The 17229-nt window shown below is 46.5% G+C and overlaps 1 protein-coding gene across 19 annotated transcripts in view; it reads right to left on the bottom strand.

Annotated features, from left to right (window-relative positions):
* Positions 1-927: 927 nt before the first annotated feature.
* ZBTB20 (zinc finger and BTB domain containing 20) overlaps positions 928-17229 on the bottom strand; it is a 968716-nt gene continuing 952414 nt past the window's right edge. For all 19 annotated transcript variants that reach the window (XM_075542488.1, XM_075542504.1, XM_075542495.1 and 16 more), the window contains one exon: positions 928-14645. In XM_075542488.1, coding sequence (XP_075398603.1) covers positions 14233-14645 — 413 coding nt within the window. In that variant the 3' untranslated portion in view covers positions 928-14232. The remainder of the gene's footprint in view (positions 14646-17229) is intronic.

Genomic DNA, 17229 nt, shown 5'->3' with positions numbered 1-17229 from the left:
TTTGTTTTAGCTCAAAGGAGAACAGCAACTGGCTCGCACCTATATATTATCCTGTAAAACATTAAGCCAATAGGCAGGAAAGAAAGGGGAGTCATCAAGTGGAAACCAGGGGTTACATCTTTAGAAGAGGCAAATAGCTATTTAATGCAAAGGTCAGTAGTGGGTTTTATTTAACGGGGCTTATATCGTGTCAGATGGCTCTGATGCGAAGGGGCATGGGTACAGAAAACGATCAAGGCGGCTTGCTTTCTCAAACACGGTCCTAAACTGCACAGGTCTGGGTTTGCATTTCTGAGGAGTGCAATGAGTCATTTGTCCAGGGCGAGGGCGGCAGCCACCTGAAAGGAGGTGGATGTGGCCTTCCTTAGGAGCCCGTCTCCACTGAGCACCTTTGCCCGGGCCACATGCTCCCCTAGCCATCTTCTTTTTCATCCCCAGAGTACACATAGATACACATCTACAATATATAGACCTTCTCCAGGCCCCTCTCCGGATGACAGACCGCAAGCTGGTGCAAACAGCCCCATGACAAACGCATACAGAAAGGACAATCATTACATATAAAAGTGGATTACTCCCTCAGAAGTAAAGGACTGCACTGTGTCTCTTATTGGATTATTCTGTAAAGTGTAACATTCGTTGTGGTAGGATATGTCCTGGAGCTTCTGTCTTCCCTCTTCCTTAATCTAGAATCTGTCTGGGATGTGGCGGTACTGAGTGATTCGGGAGAAATGCTTTGTATGTGATAATCTACAAGGATCTGGCGCTGCAGCTTGTCTGGGTTACGTAACTCATTCCAATGTGAATCTGCTTGTCTGTTTATAGGCACACCTGCAAGCTGGAAATCTCAGGAGGACAGTAGAGTTTGGCATAGCGGGGCCAGCACATTTGAAGTAGTGTAAAACCTAAAGCTGTTATGGAGGTTTCTTTAAAAAAAAAATCAGCTTCTTGCCTTTGTTTATCATGAAAGGGATCAGTAAGAGACCCCACTTTCATCTGATCTGAAGACCACAGTCCCTTCAAGCCCTGTACAAAAAACAATTTTAATTAGATAGGGGATGACTACATTATAGTGGATCGGAATCATCAGCCCTCTCTGGAAACCCGATTCAAAGCAACCGGACCAAGAAAGAAGTACAACTGCTGAAAAGACCTTTTCAGAACCTTCTCCTAACAAGTCTACCGCAGGTTCCAAATCAAGATTGTCCCGAGGAGCGCAGGAGCAGCACATCTAGGCTTGTTTTTCAAAATCACCCCTACTGTGAACATACACAAAGCACTTTAGGAGAGGACTAAATGTTCTATAAAGTTTAAACCATCTTTTTTCCCCTATAGTTTCCTCTGCATGCTCCTCTTGTGCCCCGGAGAGCAGCTGGGGTGGAGGAGCAGCCGAACGGTTCTACAATTGTTCTGTATGGATTTGACAGCATGGGAGAAGGCTGCAATCACAAAGAAGGGAGGTTATCTTAATGTATTACTTCTTGGAACTGTTCTAGTCAGAGATGGGCAGGAATGACAAGGGGTGGGTGGTACTAACATGCTCTCACGGTAGCTCCAAGAACTGGTGTTAGGGATGCAGAACAGTATCGCAGTGAGTCACAGCACATTGTCCCCTGTCCTTCCCGAGTTGCCAGCTTCGCTTCTCCTCCGTTCACCTGTACATTTCAATTGCCTCAAAGATTGAGCGAAGAATGTAAATTACAGCACAAAAGGAGGTTATAAAAAGGATGTCAGGCTATCTTTAATTTAAGTTGAGTTGAAAACAGTATGCTTTCAAGTGACATACCGGCAATTTCCTTTTGTTCCCCCTCTAAGTTTCTGATTGGCTGGCTGTTTCTCCCTTGGTGGAAGGGTATAGATGGCTGACGGGCTGGGGTGCACTGCTGACCTCCTGGAAGTTACTAGCGCCTTCGAGTGCCCAGGGGTCCCCGGGAACCAGTAGGGAGCGGCATGTTTACCAGGTAAGGCAGACCTCAGGCTAGGCTTCTTCAGATGAATTGGTTTTGGCATTTTAATAGCATCTTTTTTTTGGGGGGGGGGGTAGTATTTTGCATTAGGTATCAATAAGAAATATCCAAAGAGATATTTACGGCAATTAAAGTAATTATTCCCAATCTTATGCCACAAAGAAGCAAGGAAGCAATGGTCTTCATCTGCAGCCAGTCCCACTTGGGGCCCAGGCCTGTCCGTTGGGTACAGAGGCCTGATTTCACAAGGAGGAGCTATTGTAATGATTCTCCCCTCACACAGAACTTCGTCCAAGCTTGCGCGTGCTATTAGGACAAGAACCTAACGATTTTCATCTTAAAAAGACTGCTCAGCGGTGGGAAGGTAGGCTTGCGTTCGACATTATTCAACATGGAGACATGGTAGGGGCAGGAAGTCTGGCAGTCGAAGAGAGTCAAAATCTTCTGCTACCTTGAGAAGAAACAGGAAACAAGGGAAGCAGAGAAATCAAACAAACTTTCATAGAGCACCTAGTCCTCCAGTTTTAGGTTTCTGAAAAAGAACTGACCCCTACACCAAGGCTTACAGAGAGCAAGCCCGTTTTCATGCGTGAAGGAATTGTCCCTTTGCTGCCCTGCTAGCTTCACTCTCTCGACAGGCATTGCATGTGTGCACACCCGTCCTCGCGTCCAGTGCAGCCTGGAGACTGGTTTGCTACCAGCTTCAACTCAGAGCATTTCCCAAGCTCTATTTGCAAATCCTAAACCTACCGAGCTGTGAAATGGAACGCGGACTCGCTGAAATGTGGGGAAGGCAAGGTTTTTCTGAGAAAGCATGCCAAAGAAAACTCCCTCTCCTCCTAAGAGAGCCTAGAATGCTTCTGTCCAAAGGACTGCAGCTTTCTTCGCTGTTTCGGCCTCTGGGGCTCCTGACAGGTGTCAGCCTGGAAAAGCCCGAGGCTCGGGGACGATGAGAACAGCACGGCCCGGCGGCTCTAGGACATTCCGCGGTCTGCGGCATTCGTGTGAGATTGACACAGCGCTCGGGCTGGCGTCTGCTTGGGGACCCAGAAGGGATGATGCTAAGACACAACGTGGAGAAATCCTCGGGATTTTCACTGGTCCAGGAGGGGCTTCTCAGAACGGGGCCCTCTCCTAGTCCACGCTCCAAGGACCGTATCTTAGAAGTCTGAGGAGAAGGGTACTGCGGATGAAGACACGGGAGTCAGGGTGGTCAGGAGAGAAGGCGATGGGCTGATTCAGAGAGCGCGAGGGTTAAGACCCCGATGGGAGAAGCAGTATGGACAATTGCGGAACGATTGGCGTCCCGCTGGGTGCATGCCTCTGGAAGGCTTTGGCACTTCTGTGCACGGGCACCAGGGCTGATGTGATGAACAGGTTTGGTGAAAACCCAAGTTGGGTCAAGCCTCAAGTCACATGCAGAATGCGCTTCTATTAAAAAGTTGATCCTGCCTGTTTATCAAGGGGTAAAGCGATAAGTGAAAGGTTCCCCCTAAAGATTCAGCCCCAGGTAGTACGGTGACTGCTACAGGAGGGGGTCCTTAGGAGCTGACAGGCAATAACTACAGTGTGGTGGGAAGAGCAGTGGACTGGTAGTCACGCAGAGACTGGACAGGGCGTTTGTGAGGGGAACGCGGTAAGAATCTGCAAAGGATCAATGCATTATTGAAAATACATTAGCCTGAGACCTATCTCGATGACAAAATGGCCCGGTTAGTGTTTAAGGACTAGGGGGGTGAAGTGCACCACGTTGGGGGTTTATTTGAATACAGAGGAAGTTTGTATCTCAGCAACCTCAGATTAGAGAACAGCCACTTTAGAACCTTTCATGGGTTATTCCGCTCTTTTGCCAACCATTGCTTAATGCTCTAAACCACGGAACGATTATTTTGGGAAATGTAGTGCATGACCCAAGTCTCGCTAGTTGTCTCCTGAAGCGTGTTTGTGCAAGTGGCTTTGCTTATTTGAGAAAAGCTCACGGAGGCTCGAGAGGTTCTCAACATCATTTTGGAATGGCACCACTTTCTTCAGAGGCCTGGAAATCGACTGTCTGGTAAACGCGCCATTTGGCTAAGTCTTAGCAGGAACGAAACCGCCGACATTGATGTCCTCGTTCTCTTTTTAACTTCCTCCTCCAGAATTGGTCTCCTCATCTCTGGAATCGGAACAATGTGGTATTTAAAGTAAAAAAAAAAAAACAACCCAAACACTGTAGAAATTTTTTTTTCTGTTTCCCTATTGGACGAATATGAAGATGAAAATGAACTAGTGACCTCGGAAAGTGCAGATGACAGTTCAAATGGTGACTCAAGGTCGCCTCACTCACAAACAAATATGGGTAACGTGCAAAAGCTCAAGTTACTATGAAGACCTGCTTCCCTCTGCCTACAGTCTCCGGGTTCTGAGCTTAGTCCCTCCAGATTCTTCAACGGACGGAACCGTCCAGGACATTGCAAGTGGGGCGGGGAGGCGCACAGGAAGCTCCTTCTTAGAGATTCGGGGAATGGCGATTTGCACAACAGGCAATTCAGAGAGAGAGGAAGAATAAAGGGCCCGCAATGGGAACAAGGCAAGAGGAAAACAGCGGATTCGAATTTGACATTCTACCATCACTGGAAAAGCCACCACCCCACTTACACTTTTGTCACATTTACGCCTGCCTAGTAGACAGACCTTTTGCTGACATGGCTGGTTGAGAAACAGATTGGTGACTTTGCTCTTAGGCGTCACGAATAGGGCCTTCCAAAAAGACCACAGCAGGGAATTCTTTACTGAGTGCCTGGCTTCCTAACTGGACCGAGGATGAGTTGAGCTTTGATCCAGAAAACCTAGAGACTAGCCAGAGAGCCACACCGGAATGGGACAGGCCTAGAAAAGAAAAACTGATTGGAACCTGTTGTTTGCACTGAGAAGCCTTCAGGACGGGGCCACGGGGAAAGGGCTCTGAACAACTGTTTCGTTTGTCTTGTGCTTGCGGGCCCCGCAGAGGGAGCGAGACTGGTCTTGGGCACCCCGGGTGCATGCACGGTTTATCCAGTTGGGAGGTTTCCCAGGCACTGAGCTGAGCTGCTGAGGGAAAGTAAAGAATCTCGGATCCAGAAATCCGAGCAAAAAGCACTTCTTGTTAGGAATGCCGGGCTGCCTGGTTTCTGAAGAAGAGACAGCACCAAGTCCCCAGCATAGCGGGCCCCAAAGTCACAATGGCCAGATAGCCAAGGGCCAACCTTTGATGGGTCCCGCAGATTAAAAAAGAATGACAGTAAAAGGAAGCCTATGTTCTGTGTTCTAGTTCTCGCCACTTCTGTCCTGGCAAAGTCCCTTTAAGGCCTGGTATTTGACACCAGTCTCCTAGGTAAATGAATGCCCTTGCCACGCTGCCTCAAAAGGGACACTGAAGACCAGTTGAAACAGTTATCTGCATACCGAAACCAGGAAGAGAAGCCGCCTGTGAAGAAGGGGCCTCAAGTCAACGTTTGGAAACAGAGTTGGGACACAGGCAGGCAGTCCCCGGCCTCACGCTGCTCGGCAGCACAGCCCGTTGAAAGGTAGCTTTTAATTGGGGGTCAGCACATGTGGAGGTGAAGCAGCCCCTCCGTCACATTTTACGAAGCGGGTACAGACAGTGACAGTCCTAGAGGGAAGATGACAGATACATTCAGATGCACTTCTTTTGATCCTCAGATATTGACAGGGTCCACCAAACAAGATCACGTTGAATATGAACTGCTTTGTATTGGCCACGCCAAAAAAAAAAAGTTTTCACTTTCCTACATTTTCTAAGTCTGAGCTTAAAAAAAATCCTAAAATTCTGCAAAGACAATACTGAAGCTGATAATATGAAACGCAAACTCGAGCAGTAATGATTTTTCCTAACCTCATCAGATTAACTGTAGCAGGTTGGTGACGGGTGATATATGCAAAGAAATAATATTTCAATCAATTCATGATCATAGGCAGATTCAAAAGTTAAATGAACATAATGTAATATATATTTCAATATAGAGTTGTTATATATGTGTATGTTCTAGGTTTCAGAAATACTGCAATGTAGTGTACTGTACTTAAGCATACCTAAATAGTAACTCATATTCACACAAAGTCACTAGTACTGTTAATTAAAAAAGCAAAACAAACAAACAAAAAAAACACCTCATTTTTTTTTCCAGTAAAAAGAAATACCTATGGTTACAGTCACAGACTTCTTTTGGATATAGAAAGACAATATACACTTTTTAAAAACAATAATGAAGACAAAATTACAACTGTTAAGTAACCTTACTGGGGGAAGGAAAAGAGTCGCCAAAATAGGAGCGGAAAGAAAATGTCCTCTCCATTCTGTAAATCAGAAATCACCTACAAGTCATAAAAAATAACCGGCCATCTATCTAGTAAGAGAAGGGCACAGGAGAGAGGAAACTGAATGTGGCTGTGTGTTCCCAGACCACAAGCCTTCCGAGTCAGCTCTGAGAGCCAGATCCATCCATGCAGTATATTACACGAGAGCGGCACTCTACTTCACGCTTGAGATGGACACGAGCCATCAATTCTTAGGAGATTACAAAAAAACAAAAACAAAAAAAACACTCTCCCGATGATAGTCTATTGGTTTACTAGACATGGTAAACAACCCACTCCTGGAAAGACTTCGGCAAAGGCCACATTGGTTTCAGGAGACACAGTTTGTGAATTGTGGTGATATCCTGCAGATGCAGAAAGGATAAGGAAGCGTTCGCTTGAGAGAAAGACCTGCTTGTGTGCACGCTTGCGTGCCTGTGTGTGCACAGGCGTGCGTGCACTCCTATACCGGGCTGCATACAGGAAAGCAATCCAGGTCTTTCAGCCCTGCCATGGCTCCGGCCCACATGCGTCCGAGCCTGGTCTGCCTCCCCATAGGGGACCTGTGAGGTGCCCCAGACTGCTGGTCCCTCTTGTCCGCTTGCCCGTGGAGTATTCTCTTCCACCTTCTTCTGGAGGAAAACTGTCTGTCATGGTGGGTTTGCTGTGGATCCAACAAGCTGCCTATGTTTCTCCCAACTCGGAAACCTGACTAAAAAGCAAGAGTGGGAAGCCACAAGACTTGGGCACAGTGGTGGGAAGAGGCAACTGTATCTACGCACTAAGACCTCTGTCTGTGCGTGCTTAGCTTGAGGGGCACACACCCCACCCCCCGGACTGGAAGTGAGCATGCTTGCATGCATGCACATCCACACAGAAACTCCAATAGAAGTATGGTTTGTCACGCGGACTCTACTCCACACAAGCATATTCAAGTTTCTCATGAAAGGGACTACATAGACAGGGCTGATGGTTGGGCTCCTTCAGAATGCCCCAAAGCCTGATGATCACAGACAGCCGGTGGCATGGACGCACCCCACTAAGGCAACAGGGCAGAGCAGATATGTGAAATGTGAGAGACCTTTGGCTCGTAACTAGGAGTTCCAGAGTCTGCCTCGTCTCTGGGGAACACGAGTAGGGAACAGCTTTGTCCTGAGAGCACCTCACATGGAGTGCATACACACCAGGTGTACACTCATTTGCAGAACTTCTTGGACAGCAGTTGAGACACTGATCAGGGTAGGTCCCTTCTCATGACAAGAATCGAAGTACCAGCTGCAGTGGTTTTGCCGGACAAATAGTAAATTTCCCTCGCCTCGGGAGCGACACACGTCTCCTCTAGGGGCTTTAGTTGTCCTGGGACTTTCGGAATCCCATCGGGGCATTTGGAACCCAAAAAACCCCAACGAACTTAAAAGAGGGGTTAGTAGCACCCTATTTAGCTGCCCTCCGAGCTGGGACTGTCGTCGGGTTTGCCTAGGATTTTCAGATTATGCTCTTTCACTGAAGACTTGCAGATTGTGAGCTTGCACGGAAACAGAATCATCAATTTAGCCAGATGCCCTTCGAAACCCAGGCAGCTGAGAAACACACACCGTATGTGGAAAGCAAGCTTTTGTTGAGATTTTCTTCCCTATTCAGGAAATGTTTACAACTAGCAAATCAAGGGCCTGTGATTTATTGTATGGGATCCACCTAAGATGATGGCTACTTTATATAGGGCCCAGACCTATGTCTTGAAAACAGGACAGGAAACTGTAGCTACCATCCAAGAACAGCCAGTTCTGGACATGTGCAGACATCTCCCTACAAATCCATGGTTCCCTGGTCCCTGTGATTCATTTTCATAATAGTGCAGATATCAGAAAAGCAGTGTGTTCATGTCTCCACACCTTTCCAGTTTCCGTGCCTTTTGTCCCCTTTCCTGGGCTTTCCGACTTAAAGCCATTCATTTTCTGCTATGTGTCCTTTCTTGAGAACAGATCTGAACTGAGGTCACCTGAGCTTAGATTCCATTCTGTCCGTATTCCATTCATAGGGCACCAGGTGACTGGGCCAGAGGAAACCACTGGGATGACAGGTGCTTTGGTTGGTTGTAGGACAATCTTTCTCATTCAACAGTTTTGCCCCATGTTCCATGAGGAGATGCACGGCGCTGGGAAAGAACTCGGCTGTGCGGCCCTCATCTACTTCTTCCCTCTAGAAAGGGAGGATTCGGACCCCACTGTCGCATGACCTTTCTCTTGGATCTGCTAATGTTGACGTGACGTTCCTGGGCGACCTGGCTACGAACTCGGTGCGCCTGAGGGGAAAAGTCTGCGGAGACTTAGGAACATCTTTGGGGTGTTTTGTCAGGCTGGTCGCTTTGAGACCTAGTGCTAGAGGAAGCTTTTGGCTGATTTTCACAGTCTGTGTTTACAGAAAACACACAGTCACCAGGGTCTTGCTTCCGGTGAAGGTTAAAGCAGGGTCAGAAATGGCAACTCGACACCGAGACCCCGTGGGGATATGAAAACATTCTTTCTCTAGACCAAGAGCTCTCTGGCCCTCTGTCTGTGTCCATCTGCAGCCTCAGCACCTTGGAGAGATGGCTTTGGAGAGTTTGCCCCAACATCAGCTATTTCCTGGGCACCGTAGAGAACAGTCCTGTCCTTTCATGGAAACAGAAAGGGGGAGGCTGCTGCCACCTTCCCAGCCACAAAGATACCTGGAGCCCAGACAGAACCGGCCGGGTCAGCTCACTCTCGCCTCCGCAGGAGCAATGTCTCCCAGACTTGGGAGGCCCTGGTTTGCCTTGCCTTTTACTGTGGAATTAGGGAGTCTATTGAAATTTGAGTGCACCCTCTCTTTTGTTTGTCATCAAATCATGTGATTCTTTCTTTCGTGTTCTATGTTCCTTTTTAAATTTTCTTTTTTTTTGGAGGATAAAATTGGCCATTTGAATTTCTTTCTTTCTTCTGAGTAAAGGGGTTTCTCAGAGCCAGAACCACTCAAAAGGAAGTCTGAAAACCTTCACCACGGAGAAGCCCGGAGATTTTGCTAAATGCCCCTTGCCAAAATTTCTAGTTTCGCAGTTGGATGCTTTGGGTTTAGTATTGTTGGGTGCTGAATACATCTCTCAACCCTTTTGTTCTCTGGACTCCGTGAGCTGAAACTTTCCCTGCAGAACATCCCCCTGGCCCCAGCCTTGGCTAGTTCAACCCCCGTTTCTGCGGCAACAGCGCCTGCCAGATCTACCTCCAGCCTGCCTTTCCTGAGGACAACAGGTGTTGGGAACATCCTGGAGGGGCCTCACTAAGAAATAGGAGCCCGTGGGTCCTCTCGGGTGTCTGAGAGCTGGTGTAGAGGGCTGACACCTCAGGGTCAGCCTCTGGGACGATGGAAACCACTGATTTGGGCAAGGGCTGGGTAGAGACCGCGGGCGCACTTATGACTTGGACGTGCCTGTAGGTCAAGGCACTAGGACCCACAGAAAACATGCACACTGGCAGGATGTCCTTTCTCTCCGTTGACGGGACACACACGTTTCCACTGCTGCTGGGTTGGGAAAGGGCCTTCCTATCCTTTACAGGGTATTTGGATGACGCAATGTAAAACCTCTATGATTTCTAAACAAAGCCGACCCAGGTTTTTTCGGAGCTCGGGAGCCAACAGGACATTGAAGATGGCTAAGAAGAAGCCAGGGACGGCAGCCGGAACAAGAGCAGGCTGGCTCGCTGGATGTGGAAGACCTGCTGCTAGCAGGTTAGGATGTTTGGGAGGGAAAAGTCTACAAAACTATTATAAGGAGACAAAATATTTAACTCAAAATCAGTAGTAAAAAATATCGGATTCAAAGACTTTAAGTCAACAGATTTGCTTGCCTGGCATGTTTCTTAATCTTTTCTCATTGACAAATCTGAATCGGATCATGTGATAAATTCCTTAAAAAAATTATAGTTTACTGATTTGAGGGCTTTTGGTGAGTATAAATATTGATGCTTTAACAGGGAAGGAGAGCACCAAGATGCGACCAACAATGCTCTCAGTCCTGGATAAGTTCATTTGTCATCAACTACACTGAGATAGTTCTTCTCTTTGACTTTTTTCCTTGTTAAACAAATTTAGTTTGAGAACTGCTGTTAAAAAAAAAGTTACTTTCATATCAGTTCTTGCTCCCTGTACTCTTTCCAAGCGGTCTACGATTTGGGATATTTGCCTCCTACTTAGCGTTTACTTTTTTTCCTGGATGGTGGGAGTTTTATCATGATTATTAAAGGGATTATGTTATCCCTATCTAGCATGGAATTCCAAATGTGAGAAAATGGCAGAATTGCTACCAATGGAAAGAAAGGACCGATGCCCTTCCTCTGCTCTCAAAGCACTTTGCTTCTGTACTTCCCAAGATGTTGCAGTTGTTTGACTTGCAGGCTAAGGAAGCCAAACTAACAGCATCTCTCTTCTTCCGAAGGAGGTGCAGGTTAGCTTGCTTTCTGAGAAATCACGTCAGTTTGGAAAGCTGCACCTTAGTGGCCCCACAGCAATTCCCTTGCTCCTCTAGGTGGCGCCCCTGTCAGACCCTCTGGGGAGAGCAATCTGCGGCTGGTGTCGGTTGGGGAGATGCTCGGTGGGGCAGGGTGGGGGGGCTGGCTGGACAGCTCCAAGAATCAGAATGAGAGAGAGAAATGGCTCTTCGGCAAGGAAAGGTTGCGCATCAGGCGTTTCCATCTACATTGGAACTTTCCCCCTACATGTTTGCTAATGCAACAAAAGGTGGATTTTATCCCCCTTGCTTAACCTTTTAGATGGCAAATCAGCAGGTAGGTAAATGGGTCTCTCTGAGGGTTGAGCAGCAGATCGCTAAAGGTGGCCTGAAATAGCACTTCTTTTCCGGAATTATTATCAATTCTGCTGGGGTGTGATTAAAGACACTCTTTTAATGGGGCAATTGTCAAGTAATTTTTTTTTTAATCCAAAAACGTTAACAGTGGCTTCTGTCCTCCTTTCATTTGTGACATGTGCCGAGTGACTTCCTGTCAGTTTCCTCAACGTTTAAAAAACTCTAGTTCCTAATGGGTGGCTTCCAGGCTCGTCTTTATTTTATAGATTGGTTTTGAAAAAAGGATATCCCGACTATCCCGTGACACGGTCAATTAACCGACTCGCCCTCTATTGGTGATAAGCGGAAACATTACAGAATTTACAGCATGGCTATTTTCGAAAACAAAGTTAACGTTAGAGGAATGGGCTTAAGCTTCCTCTTATTCCTGAAGTGAGTTCCTAACAACTTTTAAAACAAGTCCAGTTAGGATGCGGATCTTGACGGGGATCCTTTCAGAAATCACTCCTGGTGATAAGTCGCCATCCAAGTTTACACCTGAGAGCTTTCCGGGAAACACCTGTTGCATTAAAGCCAGCTAAGCTGAATCAAAGCCACAGCCCCTCGGGTGGCACTAACCCGACCCTACAGCACGGAAAACAGGCGGAAAAGATCCACGTTAGCCAAATGCCCACACTAAACGAATAAAACCAAGTTAGTCATTAGCGAATTGCTTGCCTTGGAAGATTCCCCCTCATTTGCTGCACAGTTTTTGTTTATTTGTTTGTTTGCTTGCTTTTTGTAAATAGAACACTGACAGGAAAATGAAATTAAAATGCAAAGTTATTTGAAACTAAAACGCTCTTTTTTCCTTCATTTTAAAAGTGATAGTTTGGTGTTTCTTCTCTATTTAAAGATACACTTTCCCCCTTAAGTTTGCTTAGATAAGCCCAACAGTGGAATCATTCTCAGAGTGAGAATCCCCACGTTTGATTTGGAGTCCCTTCCGGACAGGGTCTCGGGTGGAGCCGTGTCAGTGATGAGCCCTCTGCAGGAGAGAGCCCCAACTAGGAAGGGAGGGGGCGCTGCCGGTGACGAAATGGTTGTGGTGGCCTTTCAGATCCCGGATGTGGGTGTCTGGGGGATTTTTACTAATTTTCTTATAACCTTTCCACCAAAGCAGTGCTTGAGACACCATCTAAAGAGTGGCCGCCTTGGCTAGCCTTCTCACTCCTGGAGTACCGAGCCGGAAAGGCGATGCTTTGAAAGGATGAGAGAGTAATTTTGGCATCGATGCCTCTGGGTTTGGACCAGGCTTCGTCCGGACAATGAGGCCTTCTTAGAGTTCTGAAGGGTGAGGGGTGTGGCAGAGCGCTGAGCATGCCCCCTGCTGGCGGGCCACAGAAGAAAAGACCCCCGTCCCCCCACTTCTAGACTACTAGTGTTGCAGCTAAGAAAAGAAGAATGTTCATAGAAACTCTAGAACCATCAGATCTCAGTGAACTTTTGGAGAAGCAATAAATCGGTTTCTGAAAGATAATGTGCCTCCAATGAAAAGGAACAGAAATTCTAGATGGATCAATTAACAACAACAACAACAAAAATTCAGTGGAGCAACTTAAGCTTTTGCTAAGTCAAAGAACTACATATCAAAATACAAAGCAGCAATTCAAATTACAGCAGGGATAGGCGGGTCACAGGAGGCCCTTATCAACTCAGGCATTACTTAAAATAATAACAATTAAGAAAAATTTAAAAAAAATATGAAGAAAATATCCTTCCTCTCTTTCAAATATAACTTTAGTTGCCTTTTATTCTCTCTATCTGGAAGCAGGATCGCTAACCTTAACAGTCTTGACTTACCAAAATATATATATATAGATATATGTGTGTGTGAAATAAAAGAAAAGAGAAGGGATTGGTGGCAGTGTACGCAAAACCGAAAGGAAACAAAAAAGTAAAACAAACAAAAAGGAAACCTTACTTTTAACAATCTCACTTTTTTGTTTTTTTTTACACAAATACTGTTGTAAATATATTAAAAAAATCAGCATTCTATCTGGTAAACATCACTTTTGCCCCTCTATAAAATTTTGAATTAAAAAAGCCTCGAGAACTTTTTTTTATTCCCCCCCACCCTCCATTTCTTTCTTATTCTCTTCCACAAGAATATATCCTGATGCTTTTTTTGTTTTGTTTTTTTTTTTGCAAAGATTGTTGGAAATAATCCTTCTCTTGTACCTAGAAATGTAGGTGCAAACCTCGGATATCTTTGTTTTATCTGTATTCCTGCCCTTCATGAAAGTCCCTCTTGATTGTGCTGAGGCTGGGGCTCAGCGAAGACACTGAATAAATACGATAGCCACTGTTGCTTGTTGCTTGTCCAAGTCGTCCGGGCTGCTGCTGAAGGGGGACGCGCCGGGGAGGCAGGTCCTTGTGTGCAGGGCGGGAGCAGAGTCTGGGAGAGCAGTCTGACATTCGCCTTCCCCACACCCAACGCACCCACTGCCCACGCCCACAGCCCTTTTATGAAAACAGACAAAGTGGTAGGTGGAAAACAGCAGGGCCTTTCCTCTGGGTTTTCAACCAGAAGGGATATTCCACAGTTTTAACTGGTTACTGTAAAGTCCGAGTGGCCAGAATTGTGAAAGATGTCCACTGAAACACTGCAAGCGGTGTACTTAAAGACAGTAGGCCTTTGAGATTTTGTTATATATTTTTGTAGTGCTCTTAACAAGTGAAAAAAAATTTTTTTTAACTTTTTTTTTAAAGAATTTTTTTTGTTTTTTTTTTTGTAAAGAAGGGTTGTTATTTAGAGGCCAGTAGCTAGAGATCCAACCAGTGGACCTCTTGACGCACTACCAGGCCTTAAGGCCACCATCCAAGGGAGCCGGGGGAAACGACGGTTCACCCGAGCCTCCGGAAATGTACCAGCAGGCAAAAAACAGTTCTTCATGTAGTACAAAATGAAACGAGACGCAAACCGAAACGGAGAGTTAAACAAAACCGCAACATTTCTTAAACTCTAGTGCCGTAGCTTTGTGTGTGTGTGTTTGTGTGTGTGTGTGTGTGTCTGTTTCTTTGTTGTGTCGTTTGGTTCGTGAGAGAGAGAGAGGGAGAGAGAAAGACTACTTATCCGTCGGACACGTGCATCCTCATGTGGTCGTTGAACTGCTCGATTTGGTCGAACTTGGCCGGGCACACGGAGCAGACGTAGGTGGTGCCCTCCGTGCAGGCTGCCACGCCGGGGGGGCCAGCTCGGGCGGCGCCCGCGGGAGGGGTCCCGTTGCTGGCGCTGTGCAGGGCCACGTGCCGCTCCAGGAGCGTCTTGTGGGAGAACTTCTTTTTGCAGATGTAGCACTCGTAGGACTTCTCCCCGCGGTGCAGCCGCATGTGCACGTTGAGGGAGCTCTTCTGGGTGAAGCGCTTGTTGCAGATGCTGCACTGGTAGGCCCTCACCCCGGTGTGTGTCACCATGTGCTTGATAAGGTAATCCTTTAAGGAGAAGGAGCGCCAGCAGATGCTGCACTGGTGCGGCTTCTCGCCTGTGGAGGTGGGCGGGGACAGCAAGCGGGACGGAGCGGGACATGGCCAGGGGAGGGAGAATGAGAGACAGAAAAAAAAAACAAAAAACAAGACAACAACAAAAACACAAAACAAAACATTAAGAAAAAAAATAACATCTTGTAGGTTAATGCATCATCCTTGATTGGAAAGATCCAATCCTCCCTGGCCTCTCCAGTTCGGATCTTGCTTTAAAGTGATGCCAGGAGAGTCTACAGTTTTCCATTTTCTCAGGCCAGAGAAGGCTCTTTGCGAGCTCCCAGGCACTCCCTACTACCAGTCTTCACAGGTCACTCTGTGGAGAGAAGGGAGGGAGGGGCTGCTTTAGGACCCGTCTTTCAGCATCATCCTGAGGGGGCAGAGTGATGGGAGTCGCAGTATCAAGCAAATAAAAGCAATCGCAGAGAGGTGAGATCATTGGTCCATGGAACTCTCTAGAATCTCTCTAAATTCGGGGCAGTGGTCACAAAGCCTGGCTCTTTGAAGTCGCCACTTGCAGTATTCTGTAACTGCCGGATTGTAGGTCGGGGACATACAGTCAGCACAGGAACGTAATTCTCAACAGACACCGCCCTAACATGAGCTGCACCGCTATTGGTTATCCCACATTGGCCGCATTGTGCTGCAGACTGGCCTAGTCTCAGGTGCAGGGGCTGAATCGGTGACGGACAATGCGACTATCTCAAAGGTAAGTGTCCTATTCAGATCCAGGCACCGACACAGTGCAGGCCCCTCTGACAAATCACATGTCTCGGAGGCAGAGAGCCCTACGTACCTCACGTTCGAGGTACTGACAAAGTGCACGTGACATCACTGTGTAGGCCTGCATCTTTGTGTGGGTATATTCTCACCACAAGGGCTTTGTCACGCCCGTCCCTACTCTACCCCATTAAATTGTTCCACATGCTTTCTGAACTCCTCAGTCAGTTAAAATAATGTTTTTTTCTGTCTCTTTCTTTTGCTCTCAGGGCCCCTTTGCCTTGAGAGGACCCTTCATTCTCCTCGGTTCAGTGCTTGTGTTTGCCACTGCTTTACAAACTAGACAACAAAGCTGAGTTAAAACGGTGATGCGCTCCCAAGCTTGGCCCCTCTCCTTGTCTGGTCCAAGGAGATAGAAGGAAAACCAAGACACAGAAAGAAAGTAGCTCACAGGACTCACAGTCTACGCCAGTGGTTCTCAACATGGGGGGGCGAACGACCCTTTCACAGGAGTAGCCCGGTTCATAACAGTAGCAAAATGACAGTTTGAAGTGGCAATGAAAATAATTGTATGGTTGGGGGGGTCACCACAACATGGGGAACTGTATGAAAGGGTCGCGGCATTAGGAAGGTTGAGAACCACTGGTCTATATGAACCAGAAGAACTAGATGGTGCTCAACTACCAGTACCTACTGTTGATAGAACATGAGATCCAAATAGAACATGAGAAGAACCTCAAACTCATTAAAAGTCCAGACTTACTGGACCAGTTGAGACTAAAGACAGTTTTAAATTTTTGAACTAAAACTATCTCCCCTCCGGACACCTTGGAAATAGATAACATTGGTTCACAAAATAAGTGACTAAGCCCTTGAGCACCAAACTTGTTTTAGAAATCATCTACAGGGAATCGAAAGGCCAACACTTATTGTAACAACAACAAAAAGATGAGAAGGTAAGAGGGCAAGGGAACTAAATGACTGGAAAGGGAACCTTCAGGGTAGAAATAATGGGAATGTTCATGCCTGGTGATCAATGTGATCCATGTCACTGAACAACTTGCACAGAAGTTGTTGAATGGGACCTATTTTGCTGTGTAAACTTTCGCTGAAAAAAAAAAAAGATCATCTTACAAAATAGCATGCTAAGTAAGAATGGGCAGTCACTCAATGGAGATAGGGCATGTTTCAGTGGGCCTGTGACATTTTAAATGTTTCCTTTAGGACTTCTTTTGGTATTGCAGTTTGGTTCAGCTTGCCCCCCCCCCCGCCCCCCAATACTGATTACTCAATACAGGGCCTCACTTCAGAGAAGAAAGCCTGTCACAACCTACAGACCCCAACCTCTGGAACTTTCCAGATGGTATTTTAACATCAGACTTTAAATGTTGCGCTAGGGTAGGAAATTCATATTTTATATTTCGGTTATCTTTGATTTAAACATATGCCTGGGTTTTCATTTTCCCCCATTGTGGTAATAAAAGCACCGAAAACAGTCGCCATATATCGTGGGCTTACTACTTACTGTGTGGCAGCCTCAGACTCAATGCTAAGTGACTGAGAGTCCTGATCTGTTTTATGAATCTGTATCTCATCCAGAAAATTTTTCTTTGTGCTTGCAAACATAGAAGGATATGTTTTGAAGCCCACAATCATAATAAATGATCGGTTCACTCAGGAATCAGTTTGACTGATCTTTCTAATTTCCCCCCTTTTAGTTATTCATACATAGCTTGCTCTGGTTCCCTTTCTTCTCAGCTCACCTCTAATTTCCTTCCCCTCTCTCCTCACGGATGGGGCAGTAGGATCCACTGGATCAGAAGTTAAGAGAGAAAAATGCTCACTTTTAGACTAAAATGAAACCAG

This window comes from Tenrec ecaudatus, chromosome 2 (assembly GCF_050624435.1).
Source record: "Tenrec ecaudatus isolate mTenEca1 chromosome 2, mTenEca1.hap1, whole genome shotgun sequence".
In the NCBI taxonomy this organism is placed as follows: Eukaryota; Metazoa; Chordata; class Mammalia; order Afrosoricida; family Tenrecidae; genus Tenrec; species Tenrec ecaudatus.
This window is presented reverse-complemented; position numbering and strand designations above follow the sequence as displayed.